The sequence below is a fragment of the Sinohyriopsis cumingii genome, chromosome 8 (assembly GCF_028554795.1).
Source record: "Sinohyriopsis cumingii isolate HCF-2022 chromosome 8, ASM2855479v2, whole genome shotgun sequence".
In the NCBI taxonomy this organism is placed as follows: domain Eukaryota; kingdom Metazoa; phylum Mollusca; class Bivalvia; order Unionida; family Unionidae; genus Sinohyriopsis; species Sinohyriopsis cumingii.
Window position 1 is genome coordinate 121,204,161 of NC_142968.1, and position 20,160 is coordinate 121,224,320.

At 40.0% G+C, this 20,160-nt stretch overlaps 1 protein-coding gene across 3 annotated transcripts in view; it reads right to left on the reverse strand.

Moving 5' to 3' along the window:
• LOC149794533 (uncharacterized) overlaps positions 1-20,160 on the reverse strand; it is a 45,710-nt gene that overhangs the window by 8,244 nt on the left and 17,306 nt on the right. For all 3 annotated transcript variants that reach the window (XM_089968783.1, XM_089968782.1, XM_089968781.1), the window contains exon 6: positions 2,480-2,737. In XM_089968783.1, the coding sequence (XP_089824909.1) occupies positions 2,480-2,737 (258 nt within the window). The remainder of the gene's footprint in view (positions 1-2,479; positions 2,738-20,160) is intronic.

Genomic DNA, 20,160 nt, shown 5'->3' on the forward strand with positions numbered 1-20,160 from the left:
CCTTATTATCCTGTATGTCATAATACAATTTGAATACTGGATGATTAACACTTGGACTAATCGATGTTTTTAAAAAGTGTGTCATCCTGCAGTCGAAATACTCTGTAGATCAGCACTTGGGTCAGTTCACCTTATCAACCTGTGTGTTATTATGCAATCAGAATATTTGTACGATTAGCACTTAGACCAACCATGTTATTAAAATGTGTCATCACTTACAGCTCATTACAGAGGAAAATGCTTCAGAATTAATCTATTTGATCGACAGAGAAAATCCAATAAATTGGATAAATATGATCTTTATAAATCTGATCGTTATGATCTTTATAAATATGCTCTTATAAATATGATGTTTATAATCTTTATAAATATGATCTTTATGACTTTATGATCTCTATAAATATAATCTTTATGATCTTTATAAAAATGATCATTATAAATATGATCGTTTTTTATATATGATCTTTATAAATATGGTCGTTATAAATATGATGTTATAAATATGATCTTTATAAATATGCTCTTGATGGTCTTTATAAAAATGATCGTTATAATACGATCTTGATAAATATGATCGTTATAAATATGATCTTTATAAATCTGATGTTTATGATCGTTATAAATATGATCTTTATAAATCTGATGTTTATGATCGCTATAAATATGATCTTTATGATCTTTATAAATATGATCTGTATGATCGTCATAAATATGATTATTTATGATCTGCATAAATATGATCAGGGGCCCCGAGTGACCGAGTGGTCTAAAGCGTTCGCCGTTACGGATCACTGCCATCTCACCTCTGTCTGCGCCGGTTCGAGTCTCAGATTCAGCCAATGTAGATATGTGAGAAAGCATGCCAGTAGCTTCTCGTGGGTCGGTGGTTCTTTCCGGGGTTTTCCCGGGTTCTTCCTCCACCATTAATACTGGCCGCCATATATAGCCTATCGTGTACTGAAAAATGGCGTTAAACCCCATAACAACAAATAACAATATAAATATGATCTGTATGATCTTTATAAATATGATTATTTATGATCTTTATAAATATGATCTGTATGATCTTTATAAATATGATCTGTATGATCTTTATAAATATGATGTTTATGATCTTTACAAATATGATCTTTACAAATATAATCTTTATAAATATGCGCTTTATATATATGATCTTTAAGATCTTTATAAATATGATCTTTATAAATCTGATCTTTATAAATATGATGGTTATAAAGGCTCATTGAGAGCATTATACGTTACAGTTCAACCTAATTCTTTCCAAAAAAAATCACTTCACTCACTTTTTACATCTTGTGTAGTTTTGAAAACTTGTTGAAACTTTGTCAGCTGTAGCGCCACTGATTCGGGCACAAAGTTAATGTAAGAAACATAGTTTTATGTCAGGACCTTTTATCTGTTTTAATCTCAGGATCCGGCATTTGTCTTAATGTCAGGATCCGGCATTTGTTTTTATATCAGGACCCGGCATTTGTCTTTATATCAGGACCCAGCATTTGTTTTTATATCAGGACCCGGCATTTGTCTTTATGTCAGGATCCGGCATTTGTCTTTATGTCAGGATCCGGCATTTGTTTTTATATCAGGACCCGGCATTTGTCTTTATGTCAGGATCCGGCATGTGTTTTTATATCAGGACCCGGCATTTGTCTTTATGTCAAGACCCGGCATTTGTTTTTATATCAGGACCCGGCATTTGTTTTTATATCAGGACCAGGCATTTGTCTTTATGTCAGAATCCGGCATTTGTCTTTATGTCAGGATCCGACATTTGTTTTTATATCAGGACCCGGCATTTGTCTTTATGTCAGGATCCGGAATTTGTCTCTATGTCAGGATCCGGCATTTGTTTTTATATCAGGACCCGGCATTTGTCTTTATGTCAGGATCTGGCATTTGTCTTTATGTCAGGACCCGGCATTTGTTTTTATATCAGGACCCGGCATTTGTCTTTATGGCAGGATCCGGCAGTTGCCTTTATAGCAGGACCCGGCATTTGTCTTTATGTCAAGACCCGGCATTTGGTTTTAGATTTGGTACCAACTGATTCTGACATTAGCGATTTTTGTCAAAACAAGGATGCAACATGATGCTAGTATAGATTATTTTGGATAAAATGATCGCACATGATATACATTATATTAAATAATCACGCATGTATAATATACGATTTATAGCATTATAATATACGATTTAGAGCATTATAATATACGATTTATAGCATAAATTAAATTGCAGTAGATATATTTCATAACACTAAACAGTGAGACAAATAATGGAAGCAGATGTAAATAAATATTTTGATTACATGCATGCTATTTGCATCATGTCATCTATACATTGCAATGATTTTGTGCTTTGTGTTTTAGAGACCTTCTCAGGTATAGGGGTTAGTTCAGTTTTGGGAGAAAATTGTGAATTTGAAATTAGCTTTATGTTTGGTCAACAAACAACTTACGGCTTTTTGGTAACACGACCTCCTGGTTCTGACAAGTACGGAATGTCATATATATCACGTGATCTAATAGGAACCATTCTTTCACTCGTGTGACTATAATCGCCGTAATCATTGGCTGGTATAGTCCTGAATTCTCTCGTCTTGTAAGCGACGGGGGTCTGGCTGTGTTCAAAGTAGTCCGGGTAGCGGTATCGATAGGGTGGTGGCTGGAATCGTGTAACGCTTGTAGTGTAGTCCTTGTGTATGTCACTCTCTACCCTGAAGAAAGACCAGCAACCGATGATGGGTAATGCAACATACTTTATTTGATGCCGATTTTACAGAAATCTTTTGTTAATTACATCGAGTTCATTGGAAGTAAGGGTAGTGCCTTAGACTGGAAGAAACTGTATAATCAAGCGGAAAGAACTAAACCGATTGCTTACCTTCATAAGTATTATTTTCTAGGATCAAACCCGTGTCCAAGGAGGTACAAAGCAATTTACTGACCACTGCATTATTCGGTTGGTGACATACGTTATTAATCCCAAACGGCGTTTGTACTTGCGAATCCTATTGGTTATGTTTCTAATCATAATTAACGTTGGTGTTTACGAAACTATAACAAAATAAAAATTTTGATGATTTAGCATCTTGCAATTAAGTACTTTCAAACAGATATATAAATGCACTAGTCTTATTTATTCAAAACCGAAAGTGATAGCTAGTCTTATTTAGCCAAAATCGAAAGTGATATCTAGTCATTAGTCACACTCAAACGTGATAGCTAGTCTTAATTTTTCACGCATGAAAGTGATAGCTAGTCAGTCACACTCAAAAGTTATAGCTAGTCATATATAGTCACACACGAAAGTGATAGTCGTTAGTCACACTCAAAAGTGATAGCAAGTCGTTACTAAGTCACATTCGAAAGTGATATCTCGAACTTACTTAAAGTCTTGATGCAATATAAATGCAGCTACTGACAATGGCTAATAAAAAGAAGAACAATACAGCTTTATGAATGAGTCTTGAGCCTGTAGCTCTTTGCAAAGAAAAATGAAATCTCAGATTCGCATATGTATGTTCTGTATCAAACTGCATTGGATAGGCCGCATTTCATTTTCTTGAATGACTGTAGCAGCAGAGGGGCTGTACAGACCGAAACTTTTTGCACAATAAACCCCTCCAGGAAACTATTCCTCGATAGAGGGCTTATTTCGACGAAATAAACCCTTCTATTCAGAATACAGGACAAAAAAAAATGTCCCCCGAAAACTCGAAGAGTTTCCAGGGACAAACTCGTTGAGTTTGCACTGACAACTTGGGTTACTTCAATAAATCTGAAACAGTTTCCGTGGCGGGGTCGTTATTGAAAAATCCATGGGTCGGGTCCATCCCCTCTGCTGCTCTGGGAAATGAGTTTCCAAGGAAAAACATTTTTATGTTAGCGGAATTAAATCATTGACAAATAAATAATGGCAAATATTGGAGAAGCACATACGACTAGATTAGCTCGAGAACGTCTCGAAGCAATTCAGAAATTTCTTCCTGTCCGTGATAGTGTCAGACAAAAATTACAACTAAGACAGCAAGCACGGGAAGGCTTTGCAGAGACTACGGAGGAATTATTTAAACCCGTGACCAAAGCTACTGAAAAATCCGCAGCTGTTACCAAAGAGGCTTTAATAGAGCAAAGGAAAATTTTACAGGATATTTCAGCTGGACTTAAACCCCCGCCTCCACCCGATGAAGTTGTTGTGTCAGTACCTGCTGGTAAGCGAGTAACAGGGAGAATTACTGACCCCGCCAAAAGATTTACGCCGGATTATATTGAACTTCTTAAAAATGTACCAGAAGAGAAATTACCTGAGACAATACTGTTAGGATTGATTAGAAGAGATGTGTCTTTAAACCCAGAACACGGTTCTATGACAGATGATAATTTTATCAAATATTCGTATCGTATACGTGAAAATAAAAAACAAATCAGCAGGGACGATACAAAATACGATAGACTTGTAGATGCTATACGTAAACTTGAAATTCCACCATCGCAACCTCAAGAAGAAAAATCACCGTTGCAACACACAGAACGACAACAATATCCTTCACGGCGAAGAGCAATAGATCCTGACCTAACTCCGTTAAGTGAATACGAGGCTGCATCTGAAGGAAGTCCGCGGGGCCAAAAATTCAAACAAACTAGGTCGCCGATAATTAGCTTAACAACATCTTCTGAAAGTTTGCCTCAAGACATTTTATCCCCAAGAATTGTACCATCAACAGGGGAGGGTTTAGGATCCGGTTTTATTGCCTGCCCTAATAATATCATCGATGATGTATCACGGTTGGAAGTTCTCATCGGAGGAAGACGTGCCGGAAACAATTCTCCGGAAATTATAAATGAAGCCGCAGATATCTGTCAGAGACTATTTCAGCGTGGCATCATGGATATCAGCATCTACCGGGGGCTCATTGATGAACTCGCAGACGGTTACCACAGCGACTAATAATTAAATTTGCTAGCAAATTCAGTTAGATAAACAATAATTAAATAAAATGATACTACACGATTCTTTTCGCAGACCAAGAAGTGTCAGAGTAGTAAACTCACGATTACCAGTATACGAGGTTGTTTACGGAGATGGAGTCGGTGATGTTGTTAGGGATTTAGTCACAAGAATCGCTCCGAAAGCTGGACCGTTAGCAAAACAATTCGCGATGAAAGCCGCTGATGTTGTCAAGGATAAAGCCATTGGCACTGTTGGTAGTCTTGCCGGGAAAGCATTTCAATCAATCAAGGATCGACTAGCACAGCTGATACGAAAAAAAAACCCAGTCGAGAGGTTGGTGCCAGTAAAACTACCATCCACTGAAGCTATGCCGGCAAATGTTAGTAGCGTAGTAAATAAGGCCGTAAATCAGAAATTAGCTGAGATCGCAACAGCAGGAATTACCTCCAAAGCGTTGCAAGATAGTGTAACTGCTAATTTGATAGCTGGTAGTGGTTTCCGGTGACGATAACATTTTAATTAGATCATCACAAATAATAATAATGTTTGCACGAAAATCCAATGACGCGTTTGATATGTCCAAACCAGTACTTAAAGATGATTCTGTACGTGATTTTCAATATTATTCTTATGAAGCACGTGATCCTAACCAACGCGGAAGAATTGAACTACAGGTCCAGGATACAAGTAGATACTTCTTGCCCGCTGAGGCCTTCATCGAAGTTGAAGGTAGGCTTTTAAAGAATGATAACACTAACTACGGAATCGGCGACCGAGTTGGATTTGTTAACAACGGCATCATGGCGTTATTTAAATCCGCTATTTACATGATAGATGGAAAAGAAATTGAAACAATTCATGATAACGTCGACGTTGCCACAACAATTCTCGGGTTGGCGAGATACTCGGATGATTACACCAGATCAGCCGGACCATCAATGATGTTTGCAAAGGATATAACCGACAGCCCCGAGAACAGGAATGTAACAATGAATAATGCCGGTGACGCAGTTGCATCGATGAACGAAAATTTTAATTTGGGTTTTGCAACACGTAGATCGATGTTAAGTGGAGATGAAGAGTTCTCAGGTGTGATTCCATTGTCTCACATCTTTGGATTCTGCAGAGATGTCCACAAGGTCATATTCGGTGCCAAACACACAGTTGTACTTGTGCGAAAACCTGATGATAATGACGCTATCTGGCGAGATGCTGCTGTTGCCCCTGGTCAGGTAATACTAACTAAACTGTGGTTGTGGATGCCAGTGTTGTCTCCGTCAATCACCGAAGAACAACGACTGTTGTCTTTCATGGACACGGGCGGTAAATCACTGCTATCCTGGAAAACAACAACCACAGACGTTATTCAGGGTGATAATGGTGGGTTGTTTACATGGCATATATCATCGCAACAAGGAGTATCAGCACCACGACATATTTTCATTGCATTTCAATACCGTGCTAGAACAGATAGCCAGGAAAGAAATCCAATGGTATTTGATACACTTGGAGTTTCTGAAGTTTCGTTGAGAATAAATGGGCATCAGGAGCCATCTGAGGATATATTAATAGATTTCGAACATCATCGTGTCGCACGCGCGTATCATCGTCTGATGTCATTTATGGGGCGCGACCTTAATGTAGACACTGGCCTGCAAATATCACAGCGAGACTTTATGAGTTTATATCCGATTTATTACTTTTCGCTGGAACATCTTGATCTGGTTAAACAATCTGTTGTCGACCTACATTTCCGAGCTCGTGTAGGTGTTCCTGCTGGTGGTTACAGAGCGATTGCTGTCATACTCTCCGATAAAGCAATGCTGCTTGAAGGTGTTGGCGGACGAATGAGGGTCATCGACGCTCCAATCGAGAATATGTAACGCAATTAAAATCAAACTTAGGATATAATGTCATACAGTCATGTTAATGTCACCTTGACTTCCGGTCAAACGAAGAAATTGCAATCAAAGAACGCAAGCACGTGCGGGACATCAATAACACTAAAACGAGATCAGATTACTGGTGGTCCAAACAAATTGTCGTTGACTAATACTCAGCTTAAACATTTTAATAAGGCACTAACAGCAAAAACCGGTGTCCGACTTGATTTCTCTGCTGCAGCTATCAAGGACATGACTAAAACCGGTGGAATATTTCCTCTTCTCGCAGCAATACCGGCGTTGATTGCCGCGGCAGCACCAGCCGTAGCAAAAGCCGCAGCACTCGGTGCAGTTGGAACTGCAGCTGGAATGGCACTAAAAAAGGCAACGGGAAAAGGATACAAGAAAAAAAAGGGACGCGGTCTAAGACTACCAGGAACTCCACCATCATGGTATCCAAAAAAATTCTAACGCCGTTGAGCAATTTTGATTTACTCGATGCTGTTAAAAAATTGCGTGTAAAACATTTCAGAGGCGTATTTATGCGAGATCAATTACCGCAACGACCGAATAATCCAGAAACTGGCATTATCAATCTCGACAACAAAGATGGTCCGGGAACTCACTGGGTTGCTTACGCGATCGATCCACGTGGAATTATCTATTTTGATTCGTACGGTTTAGCACCGCCAGTTGAGTTTCTCAAGTATGTCAGCAGATTTTCTAATGTTCCAGTGTGGCAGTCGACGTTACCAACACAAACATTAATTGATCCGCCCATTTGTGGGAGGGAGGTTTTAAATGTTCTTGATGCAATCTCAAGAAATCCAGCAACTCCTCCTCATAAAGTAGTGTATGAATATACCGCATCGAGAAATGCTAGCATTTGAAAAACAGCAATAAGAATAATGGTGGATATTTACGGAAGACCTTTCACACGAGGAGGTAAACCAAGCACAGCTGCTGATCTCTCAAAATATGCGACCAAAGATGAAGTCGATAATCTTTTGAATATAGCTGGAGTTGACCCAGATGAAGTTGCTATTTTCCAAGACAGGCAAGGAAAACTAAGAACGAGCAACATTAAGTGGAATGATATAATTCGCAGAGTTCTTGGAGCTACCAAGGATAACTTCGTTGCATTTAGTGATGGCGGCCGGATCAAGGACTCGAATATATCAATCGCAAGCATCAAAGACAGTATTGATAAAGGTGTTGATAAATGTGTGAAAAAAGCCGGTGACACGATGACAGGCGAACTCAGCATGAGCGGCAACAAAATAACCGCGTTAGCGAATCCCGAATCCGACCAGGATGCGTCAAACAAACAATACGTGGACATCGTCAACGGTAAACTAAATACGCTGCGTGCAGAGCATGATGTTCACGTGGGCGCGTTTACAAGATTTCGAAGAAACTTCGTAAAAACTGATGAGGTCGTGGATAAGTTCTTTGGGACTCCTCCAGTCGTCGATGTAAAACTCGCTGATGTAAAGACCGACATTAACACGATCAAACAAACACAGCAGGATATCGTATCGGGTATTCCTGATATCGTTAACAAAACCAGTTTGATTAAAGTTCCCACTGGAGTTACTCCGGGGCATATCACCAACATCGTATTCACGGTATCATCGGGATTCGCAACATGGTCACGACAAAATAACACTATCAAATATACAGCAACAGCCACCGGTGTTTACAGGTTGTCTGTGTTTTCAGCCGCTAAATTTGAAATCTTCACAACATATCCTTGGAGACATTCCACCGATAAGTATTCCGGGGTTTGCACTGTAATACTAAACAGCGGAACCGAGGAAACATTTATGCTTGAAGCCGAGGACGATAGTTTAACAGCAACATCTTACTGGTTTTGTTTGGAATTCGTCGCTGCAACGCCTCAATTGGTTACCGCGTAATTGAATAATGTCAACGACGCCAGATGCTCAACAATATCGATACAATCAAGTCCGTGAGTGGCAATCTGAGTTAAAAACTGTCATCGAAGTAACTAGTCAAAAAGTAAAAAAATACAAGCGCCGCATAACAGTGCTGGATATTATGGTTTATTCAGTATCTGCCGTTGTTGCATCTGCCGGAGCAATACTATCAGCGGTCACTCCGGTAACTGCAGCAGTCGCCGCCACGATCTGTGTTTCCGCGGCCACAACAACAGCTGGAGTTTTCGGCATCATAGCAAAAAAAATATCATCATGTGCTAACACAAAATTACACGATTACACGACAAAATTAAATACAGCCACGACCGCATATCAGAAATTATCATCGCTGATATCATCATCGTTAGACGTGCAAAGTAGCGACGCTACGATATCAGATTCTGAATTCAAACTAATGTCAGATGCGTACAATGACTATTTGAAAACTAAACAAATAAATAATGTCAATAGAACTGCTTCAACAAATAGTCACAAACACAACACCGGTAAGGACCACAATGATCTCAGTGTCCTCGACGACACCAGAATTCGGTATTAATTTTCGAACTCCAATTCCAGTGAGTGAAATCGCGTTAGCAAAGCTCAGTGTGTATCACAGCTGGCCCAATGTTAGGTCGGCATCATTTGGTGGTCTGCAGCCAAATAATTCATTCGTGTTCGGGAAAAGCAAAGCCGACTCCGGCGAACAGGGTGAACTTGACTGGAATACAATTACACTTCCCACTGGGAGTTATCAGATCGAAGAAATCAATAATGAGATACAACGCCAAATAAAACGAATCACCGGCAAGGAAGCCAAAATATCTATAACAGCTCATGAACCAACGCTGTCTGCGGTCATTGAAATCTCAACGCCAGGATACGCCGTGGATATTTATAACAGCTCAATCCGAACATTATTAGGATGGCCAAAGGCCCCCGAGGTTAAACCTCGTCCACCAAAACCTGAAAAATCGGATTTTATGACCTATAAAGAAGCACTACACGACCTCGAGTACAATTATTATTTACTCCTTGCAGATCAATTACTAGCAAGAAAAAGTACTTTAATGCCCGATACTTGGAGTATAGAAGCTCCACGTGTTAAGGGGGGGGGGGGGCAGGAGCTCCGTGTTTACCGTCTAGATGATATAGAATCTGAATTATTTATTCCGATCAATCTAGTACATAAACAACAGCTACAACTCCTGCGAGTATATTTCCAAGATTATATTTCTGATTTAACATGTCCGCGTGATAATATTATCACAACCATAGAAAAACTAAACAAACTCGCATCGGCCATGGAAACTATAAATCTAAGAATAATTCAGGCTTTACTGGATCTTAAAGACTATATCGATGATAATTATAGACAGATAGCCAGAGCAGATTTTGCAATTAAATATGGTATTCAAGTGAATGATATTTCAGATTTTAAATTTCCTGGATATAACGTGCCCGAGCTGAGAAAATCAGTCTCTGATCTCATCGATCAATCTTTCGAAGATATTCTTGCCGCGTACGAACGAATAAAACCACAACCTGTTATTCTCAAGCACGACAACAGTACAGCATCCGATGGCAGACACATCTCACCCGGGATCGTAAATATCACAGATGTTATTGCGGTCAATCTTGTATGTGACGTCATCGATGGCAGTTACAGCGCATCAGATACTACGACGGCACAACAGGGGTTTATCCTGTATACGTTCACACCAAGAGACCCCCCTGGTTTTCTGATTGTGTAAGAACCAATCAATCCGGTCTATCTACGGTGTCATAACCCGTGGTTGTCAACGATAAATTTCAAACTCACCGACCAGAGGGGGAATTTGTTGGACCTGCGTGACGAGACTGTTAGTATAAACTTACTGGTGAAGTCCTAAGTCAAGGGATCCATAATATTTATAATAGTTTTTTTTTCTGCACTGATCCATTTTCGTCATTTTATCGTGCAAATACCCTATCAAAACCAGCATAAGTTATCGTTGAAAGTGCTAGCACGCATTTAAAAAAAAACGGTTGTGTATAATGTATCAACCCGAGTACATTCATGCACGAGTTCATATTCATGATAAGCAAATTCTTTACGAGGCAATAAAAACCGCATTTCAAATACAGACATTCCCAGAACAGTATTTCCCCGTTAAAATAGTTATTGACGTGTATGGTGACGAAGACTTCTTGTTAACTCCGTCACAATTAACAGAGCTACAGCAAAATCATATGATCATAGTTTGGTGTCAACGAGAACAGATTATGAACTATTCTCATTCCTGTATTGATGTTGAAACGCTTAAGCAAATCCTGAAAATCTGAAAGCGCCCTTCACTTGAGAAACTCTTTGAGTTTCCAAGGGCAAAAAAAATAATACACTTTTTTTTTTACCCGTGGAAATGTGCTTTACACTCCAAGCGGGGGGGGGGGGGGGCGCTAGCGTTCTCAGGTTCTACTTTCACTTTGTGCTGTGAGTCACACGCTATGCGGTTTATACTTCCTTGTCGGCCTCGTAGTCAGAAACACTAGTATTTTTGTCAGAAATGCAAGGCATTTCCGTGTCTAGATTCTTTATATAACCTTTTAACCGTCTCACCCTGGTGCTAATTAATTTTCGAGTCTCATACTCTTGTGACAATCCAAGACGAATCTTCTCAACTGCACGGCACAGTGGAATAAATTCAGATACCTGATTTTCAGTTATCCCGGCAAGTGATCTGTAAACACGATCTTGCAAACCCTTAATGAACCTATAACGAGCAGGGAGATTGTTCTTCCCCAAGCGTGATAGCTCATTCAAGGATTCAAAATCTGACATAATTGTTTCAGTGTCTAGTAAAATATTAAAACCGCGCTGTTGTAATTCTTTAATTTCAACAAGTATGGTATTTATATTTTCGTGATTCATATTATTATATATTTTTATATTTTTAATAGAAACACTTTGCATGAGAAACGCTAGCTTTCCAAAACAAAACGAGACAGTCGGAAACATTTATCCCCTGCAAGGGCCTAGATCGTCAAATAACGTTCTAGAACCCCACGAGGACTGCTTCCGACATGACAATACAACATGTAACACGAAACACTTTATCCCCTGCAAGAGCCTCTAGATCGTCAAATAACGTTCTATAGGCTCAAGAGGACGTGTTTAGTGAATTGACAAGGACAAACATATAACACGTAACTTATCCTAAGGACGGACCCCTCTGACTGCCAAGTGACTCAGAGGCACATTTATTTACAAGACGAGACAGCCCTGGCTTCTAGGATCGAGTTCTCTAGCAGGCCCGGCAAACATTTATTTGACAACACAAACAACCTTTACCTCTGATTCGAGTATCACAGCAAGCAAAGGTACAATGAACATGTAATCTTATCCTAAGAGACGGTACAGAACAGACAACCTTTACCTCTGATTCGAGTATCACAGCAAGCAAAGGTACAATGAACATGTAATCTTATCCTAAGAGACGGTACAGAACAGACAACCTTTAACCTCTGATTCGAGTATGACAGCAAGTAAAGGCACAATGAACATGTAATCTTATCCTAACTTATCCTAAGACCTTATCCTATGACGACACAAACATACACAGGTGGGTCATTTTCTACGGTCAGCAGCAGAGCAAAACCATCCATTGAATCGACCATTGGATGGTGCACAAAAGACACCCGCCATTGGCGGATTAAATTTATGGTTTTGCTTGCGCGTGCTGACTTTCGATCGACCCAAAGGTCTTAGGGAGCGATTTCGTATATAACCCAACTGTTACTTGCGAGTTGGAAATTCGCTCTAGCAGTGGGCGGGACTTGTTTAAAATATTTTAATTGTATGTTTTCTTAAGCGCGGTCATATAACAAGCACAGAAGAGCAAAACAGTCGGATATATTCAGTAAAACGAGGATATTGTTTGTAAAAAAATATATATTCTACGGTAAATAAATGATTACATGTTATGAACTCGATAAAATATTTTATCAAGGTGGCTTTCTTAGGGGGAGCAAATCCTCTGACCAGCAACGACAACTCTGCAAAGCGTTACACACTCTCGGAGGAGTTATCGTCGTTTGTGTCAACGATAAGAGTTATATAACAGAATGAAATCTTCTGTTTGAGCTTCTTTGAAAATGCTGTTTTGTAGATCCCATCTGCGACATGCTGTACAGAAGGTGGACAAATACCGAAATACCTACCGGCTGCGCTCATTGATTGAAATATTATTTCTTCACGAGTCTCAACATTCACAGATTTCACTGCTCTTCTTATAGCTGTTTTACATTTAACTCTTCCTCGTATGGTATTCTTGCTCTGAGTGATCGCTTGAAGGTTTTCAATACTGTTATCAAGTCTGTTCCCGTTAATATGATCAATGACAAGGCCTTTAGGGATCTCTCCGTTAAAAACCTCATAGACGAAACGATGACATAAATACCTCCCTTTCCTAACAGTAAATCTTAAATAATCAGCATTATCAACTGTACCAACTTGTTTCCTCAGCCTGTAGTTTCTCACTATGCCATCTCGGTTTGCCTCATAATTTGGAATAGTTGGATGTCGGACGAATTCTTGATTCATTATACTATAAGCAAATCATTGTCTAATTCATAATTTGTCTGAAAACTTATTTATGTAATCACGCTCGCATTTGAGAGCGTTATCACAGTCTGGATTTTTTTTATCATAATACCGTTTTAGTTCTCGATAGCGTTTTCCACCACACGCTGAACATAATTGCGTTTTTCCTCGTACTCCAATGCCGCATCTGATACACGGTATCGGTCCTAGACTCCCACCGCGGACCTGTTGAGCATGTTGTCCACAGTATTCGCCTCTGCAGGGTTTGCTACACGGCGCTGATGAATTTAGTTTGATCCACTTGCATTGGTTCATCATATAATATATTTGTCTATTTAAATATTTGTCTTAATTATAATAATGGGTTTTGAAAGACTATCCAGAATAAAACCCATATCAGGTTCTAGATTCGATCTTGACCGGTTAACCGCTGATCCACGACGAAGAGAGTTAGCAGAGGTAATTGGTGTTATCAAGAATGCCAAAGAAGAGTTTCGTCGTGATGGTGCCGCACACACGTGGTCTTCGTATAAAATTATCCTCGGAAACGCGAGCGTTTCTCGGGAAATGCAAAGCATTTCTCGTGACCGTATCATTGATGCTACCATGAACGATACAATCGCGCGTAACATAATTGGGTATCTCGACGATAGAAGATATTTCGTACAGATAAAATTTATTGTTGGAGTCGGCGAGGGAACGTGGATTATCAGAGACAAACTAGACCCTGTTCTTGATGCCAGAGGCGTTCGTGGAAAAACCGTTCTGTTAAGTAAAGACTCAAAACCGGGAGTACTTGTTGGGATTGATATACCATATTATGCCAGAGCGTATCCTGTGACCGCAGTTGTTTATGGAATTTATCCGATGAAGAAACCACGCGTTGATAAACTCAAACCGATGAAGGTGTCGGTGTTGAATTGTGTAGCTGAGCGAGTAATGGAACATTTTAAAAATGCAATGCGAGGAAACGGCCTAACACCGCTAAGACAAACTAAAATAACAGCGTGGGCGACACGAGTAGCGGATAAAGGAGCGTCAATAAATGATGTTGCTGAGCTAGAGCGATTACTAAAATTTCCTATAACGGTTTCATCGTTAACCGGTGAGGTATTGTATGAGTGTAAATACAATTCCCGTGGAACACCAATAACTATTATCGATCATAACAGTCACGCCTGGACTGACTCGGTTAGGATATTTCCGCAAGACCGTGTTGTGAAGTATTATCCGGAATTGCAAAGCAATTCTGGGAGCATGTTTGATTTTATTTATCAGATAAGTAAAACCGATCCAGTGTCTGTGTGGTTATTCAGAAGTAGCGAAGATGGAGAATATGATCAGTTTGTGAGACCCAACGGGGAAATATACAGAACAATGGCGTTACAGCAGGAAATGAAAAAACTCGCAGAAAAATATCATGCTGGCAACACTGATACGTTACTGACACACTGTTTTACTGTCCCGGGTGTTGTCGCGCATGTAGCCCGGGAACGAAATTCATGGAGACCAACTCCGAAAAGTTTTCTTGCTGATATCCAGCAGAGCTGTGTCGAATACGGACACGGCGGTTTGTGGAATACTCAGTATGATCACCGCGGTATGATATCCGTGGACATGACGGCGTGTTATCCAGGAAGTTTCCTTGGGCGTGGAGAATGCAGCGAATATTTTAAACGGTTTGGCCACGCTGGCAATACCATGACAAGAGTAGCTGTCAACGGTGTTTTACCCGATTTTGACTTGACCGGATTTGCTTGTGTGTCGTCGTTTAAATTCGCTAAGGATTTACATCCTGTGTGTTATGTTTGGTTTGGCAGACATTTCGTTGAGAAGCGATGGGCACCGATAGTGTTATTGCGATACATGCTTGACAGTCGAATACTGTTGTCGCTGACGGTCAGCGAAGCGATTATATGTTATTGTCGTCAAACCGAAGTTTGGTTGCCAACTCCAACGCCGGTTACGTTAGAAGAAGTCATCGAAGATTGGTCACGAGAATATCCAGAAACTTCTATCGACGCTATCATCAAGAAAGCTCCTGAAGTACTTAAAAGCAAACTCAGAAATGATGAAAGCACAGCAAAAGATCTAGAACGAAGAATAATAGGGAAATTCACTCAAGGTGGAGCGTATGATCATAAACAACATCACAGTCGATTAATCATGGACAAGACTGAATTGGATCTTATTGTCGCTGATGCAGCCACGAACAACATGTTCTGTAACCGCAAAGATGTGTTTCTGTCAAACGGGGAAAAACTAGGGACTGTTTTTAGTTATATTGACGGAGAATCATCTCAGTACATACATTTGAGATCTTCGATGCTGGCTTATGTATCCATAAATTTGTTGTCGATGATCAATAGATTCCCTGTTGCCGCAGTGAGAGTTGCAACGGATTCATTTTATATTGATAAAAAACACTCAGCGCTGTTGGATAATGTTATATCGGATGATCCATCGTGGGGCTCGTGGAGAATAAAGAATGAAATGTTACACGGATATTGTAAATCGGCTGATGTTGAAATCGAGGATGAGTATCGCAGCGCAGAAATATCTTCGATGGTTTCGTCGGGGGCAACTTCGTTGTTGCCGCCGGTGCACGATCCTGTTACAAGACACAAAACAGTTTATCTGAACGGTCCTGGTGGTTCTGGTAAAACAACTCGAGCGATTGAATTATTTAGAAACTCTGACATGATTGTGCTAACACCCACACACAGACTTGCCAGGGAGATGAGACAACGGGATGTTAACGCGTGCACGTATCACAGTTTTTTCAAATATAGCGGCGGCACGTGGACACCTGAACGAATGGGAACGAAATATATTCCCGAGAAAATCATCTGGGATGAGATAGACACTGTGCCGTTGGATACATTAAAACAGTTTCTGGATTGGCTGCTAAAGAAAAATACCGCAGTGGTGATGTGCGGCGATCATGGTCAACCACCCCCATTTACAGGTGAATCTCCACACGAGTGGCTGAAAACTTTTGTAGATTATTATGAGGAAATAACTAACGATGTTAGAGCACTCGATGAAACGCTGAAAGAGTTTAAGGCACTGATCAGGCTACAAACCAATAAAGTCCAGTGTGAGATAATGCGTGAAATAATTCCAGAGACTTCGCTGAGCGACTTTTGGGAAACGTGGAAACCAGGTGATTTAATTGTGGCAAGTAGAAAGATAGTCAGGGACACACTTCAGCAGCGGTTATTTCAGTTACATCAGAAGAAATTTCCCATGTTGCCAGTGCCGTTGTGTTATAGACCAGCTGATACGCGATTGCAGAATATTGATGTTGATATTCCAGGGCGCCTGACTGCGTCGGGTCCGGAGAAACAGAATTTAGTATTAAATGATATTGTCACAGTTGATGTTGATGCTGTTGAACAGGCACTGAAAATGAGCAAATCCCCGTGGACGCTAGGATACGCTATGACCATCCACAGTTCGCAGGGACTAACTATTTCAGATACAACAGTTTGGATTGTTGATGATCGCATCGAGTGGTCAAATTTAGTTTATTTAGCCGTGTCAAGAGTAAGAAGGATAGGTCAGTTACGAAGAATTGTATTAGATGATGTTGTCAACGACAGCTCAATCGCTGATGACACAATAAGAAAGAAATTAGCCGGTTACAAACAGAGCGACAAAAAAAATGGTAGAGAGTTTGATCCCAAACAAAGTTTGGATGTTGAATTTGTAATACAATTACAACAACAGCAGAATAATCACTGTGCGAGTTGTAATTGTTTATTGCTGTGGCAGTATTCGAAAAACGACCCAAGGCAATTCACCGTAGATAGAATAGATAGCAGTCGCGGTCATACACGTGAAAATGTGATGTTGACCTGTCTTGAGTGTAACCGACGCAGAGGTGTTGCTGCAGTTATTTAAATGATTGAATCACTTCAGTGCGGATCACTTTAGTGATCGGGGTGGTAATTGTGTATCCTCGGGAATCACCTGAAGTTGCTCGCGTTTAAATCCGCGTTGAGGAGCAGTCGAATCTAATCTGTAGATTGCGTTTCTCCCAGTTGATCTGGTTATGCTGGATATCTTATGTGTAGTAACACTCCATGTGGGATCGGTTGCTCTTTTTTTTCCTCCTTCTAGTTCGCCTGGTTCGTATAAATACCTAACGGTGACATTACCCAGCAGTGGGGACGCTAGCGTCCCTGGCTGCGTTGAAACATTTTGTTGCTGTTGTCCGCGTTCACTGACGCGGGGTATATATTTTTTTGTGATTGCATTTACAGGTCTCATGTTTGTTGTTCTGGTAATTTCATTATTCAGTGCGGCTATCACGTTTGGCAGTCTTGCAACCCATTCACGAGATCTCGTATCGTAAATGAATTCCCTCGCGTACTGGTATCCGAATAATCTCTCAGCGAGTGTTCTATTAAATCGCTCAACAATTGCCTGATCCCGATGAATTTCAGTATGTCCTCGTCGTATGGTAACGTTATGCTGCTTTGTCAGTGATGACACCGCGCCCTGAAATTCCTTGCCAGGATCAACTTGTAATAATCGTGGCCAGTTTAGAGGTCCTCGTTGATAAATTCGTTTAAACGCAGAGGCGACTTCGGACGCTGTTTTAGTCGCTAACGGTTCTGCTTCTTTGTATCTACTGGCAACATCAACTACTGTTAGCGCGTATTTGTATATTTTTCTACGGACAGTATCATGAGGCAGGAATAGTATGTCAGCCTGATGAACTTCATTGGGCACACTAACATCAAAATGTGCAAAGTTGATTTGTCGAGGTGGTGGTAAGTAGATTTGCCATATTGCTTGTTTTGATAGCCAATTTTTGGCAACCTCGCGTGTTACTGATGCCGCGTTGGCGAGTTTATTAATTGCTGAGTTACCTCTCCAGTATCCGATTGGGGAATAATAAATCGCTTGCATTTTTATTTAATTATCCAGCGCCTAATACTAATTTAGATTTCATCGCTGATCTTACTAACCAATTAGCGAGTGACTCCTTAAATGATTTATTTTTTATGGCGCTTAGTGCATGAATTAATTTCACATCCGCGATATGCCTGTCTTGTAGATCTTTACTTCGATAAGCAACATCATGTATGTGACACGCTGCGTCGATAGCGTTTATCGGATACTCTCCCGGTTTTGGTTTAGATTGTTCATCAAGTCTGATATCTAGTCGGGTCCCTGGACCGCAGTAATTGTATCCTGGGAGATGTTTTTCTCCGGGATACTTTGCCCAGGGAGTTCCGGGGAGCTTTCCAAGTTTGGCTGCAATGTCACCTCCGCTAAATTCTCGCTTTTTTTTTGAAATCTAAATTTTTTTGTGCCACATCGCGTACACTTACCAGAAAGTGCTTGTCTGTTATTTTTTGTTGTAATGGTTGTTAGATCATTCGTAGGGGTTCGTGCCTTACACTTCACACAATATAGATCCATAATTATTATTCTTTATATACAAATGGAAATTACAGATTTTTCTGCGACAAAAAAGAAAGAGCCAGTTAAGCATAATTCAGTGCTACCAAACTCTATCCGCGCGATTATAATTGGGCCATCCGGTTCAGGTAAAACACAGCTGTTGCTGAACTTGATAATGAAGTGGATGAAATGGGATAAACTGTATTTGATAGCTCCATCTGTAGATGATCAACGATGCTATAACGTTATAAAAGATTTTAATGAGAGTGCAAGCGCGCTGAGTAAAGACGGTGAGGATGTTGTTGAATTTATCACTGATATCGAAGAAGCCCCCAGCGTCGAGGATCTTGATGAATCAATTAACAACCTAGTAGTGTATGATGATGTTATGTTGGACAAGCAAAAAAATCCCGCAAGAATATTTTCCCGGGGACGTCACAAAAACACTGATGTGATTTATGTTACTCAGCGTTATACACAAATTCCTAAAGTAATCAGGGATAATTGTAATCTTCTTGCGATATTCAATGGAGTTGATACACATACACTGAGAAATATTCATCAAACCTGGTGTGGTGGCGATATGGATTTAAATAAATTTAAAAATTTCTTCAGTCATGCTCAAAGAAAACCTCACGGATTTGTGACAATAAATTTACACGATCCCAGAACAAGATACCGTATTGGACTTGATACACTATTTGCAACATAAAAATGTTTTTCCTTGGAAACTCATTTCCCAGAGCAGCAGAGGGGATGGACCCGACCCATGGATTTTTCAATAACGACCCCGCCACGGAAACTGTTTCAGATTTATTGAAGTAACCCAAGTTGTCAGTGCAAACTCAACGAGTTTGTCCCTGGAAACTCTTCGAGTTTTCGGGGGACATTTTTTTTTGTCCTGTATTCTGAATAGAAGGGTTTATTTCGTCGAAATAAGCCCTCTATCGAGGAATAGTTTCCTGGAGGGGTTTATTGTGCAAAAAGTTTCGGTCTGTACAGCCCCTCTGCTGCTACTGTACAATCGAGGTTAGTACAACTTTCAAATGTTTTCATTACATTCACTTTAAGTCAACAAAGTTTTATGCATACAGGATTTAACCCAGATGTAATCGGAATATGTAGTCATTTTTTAAGACATATTTACATCTTACACATAAAATGAGAAGTTATATTCATCTACAGTTTCATATGGATTCGTATTTATACCGTCGGTATTTATCGTGTTTAATATGGATTCGTATTTATACCGTCAGTATTTATCGTGTTTAATATTGGATTCGTATTTATACCGTCGGTATTTATCGTGTTTAATATGGATTCGTATTTATACCGTCGGTATTTATCGTGTTTGTTAGATATT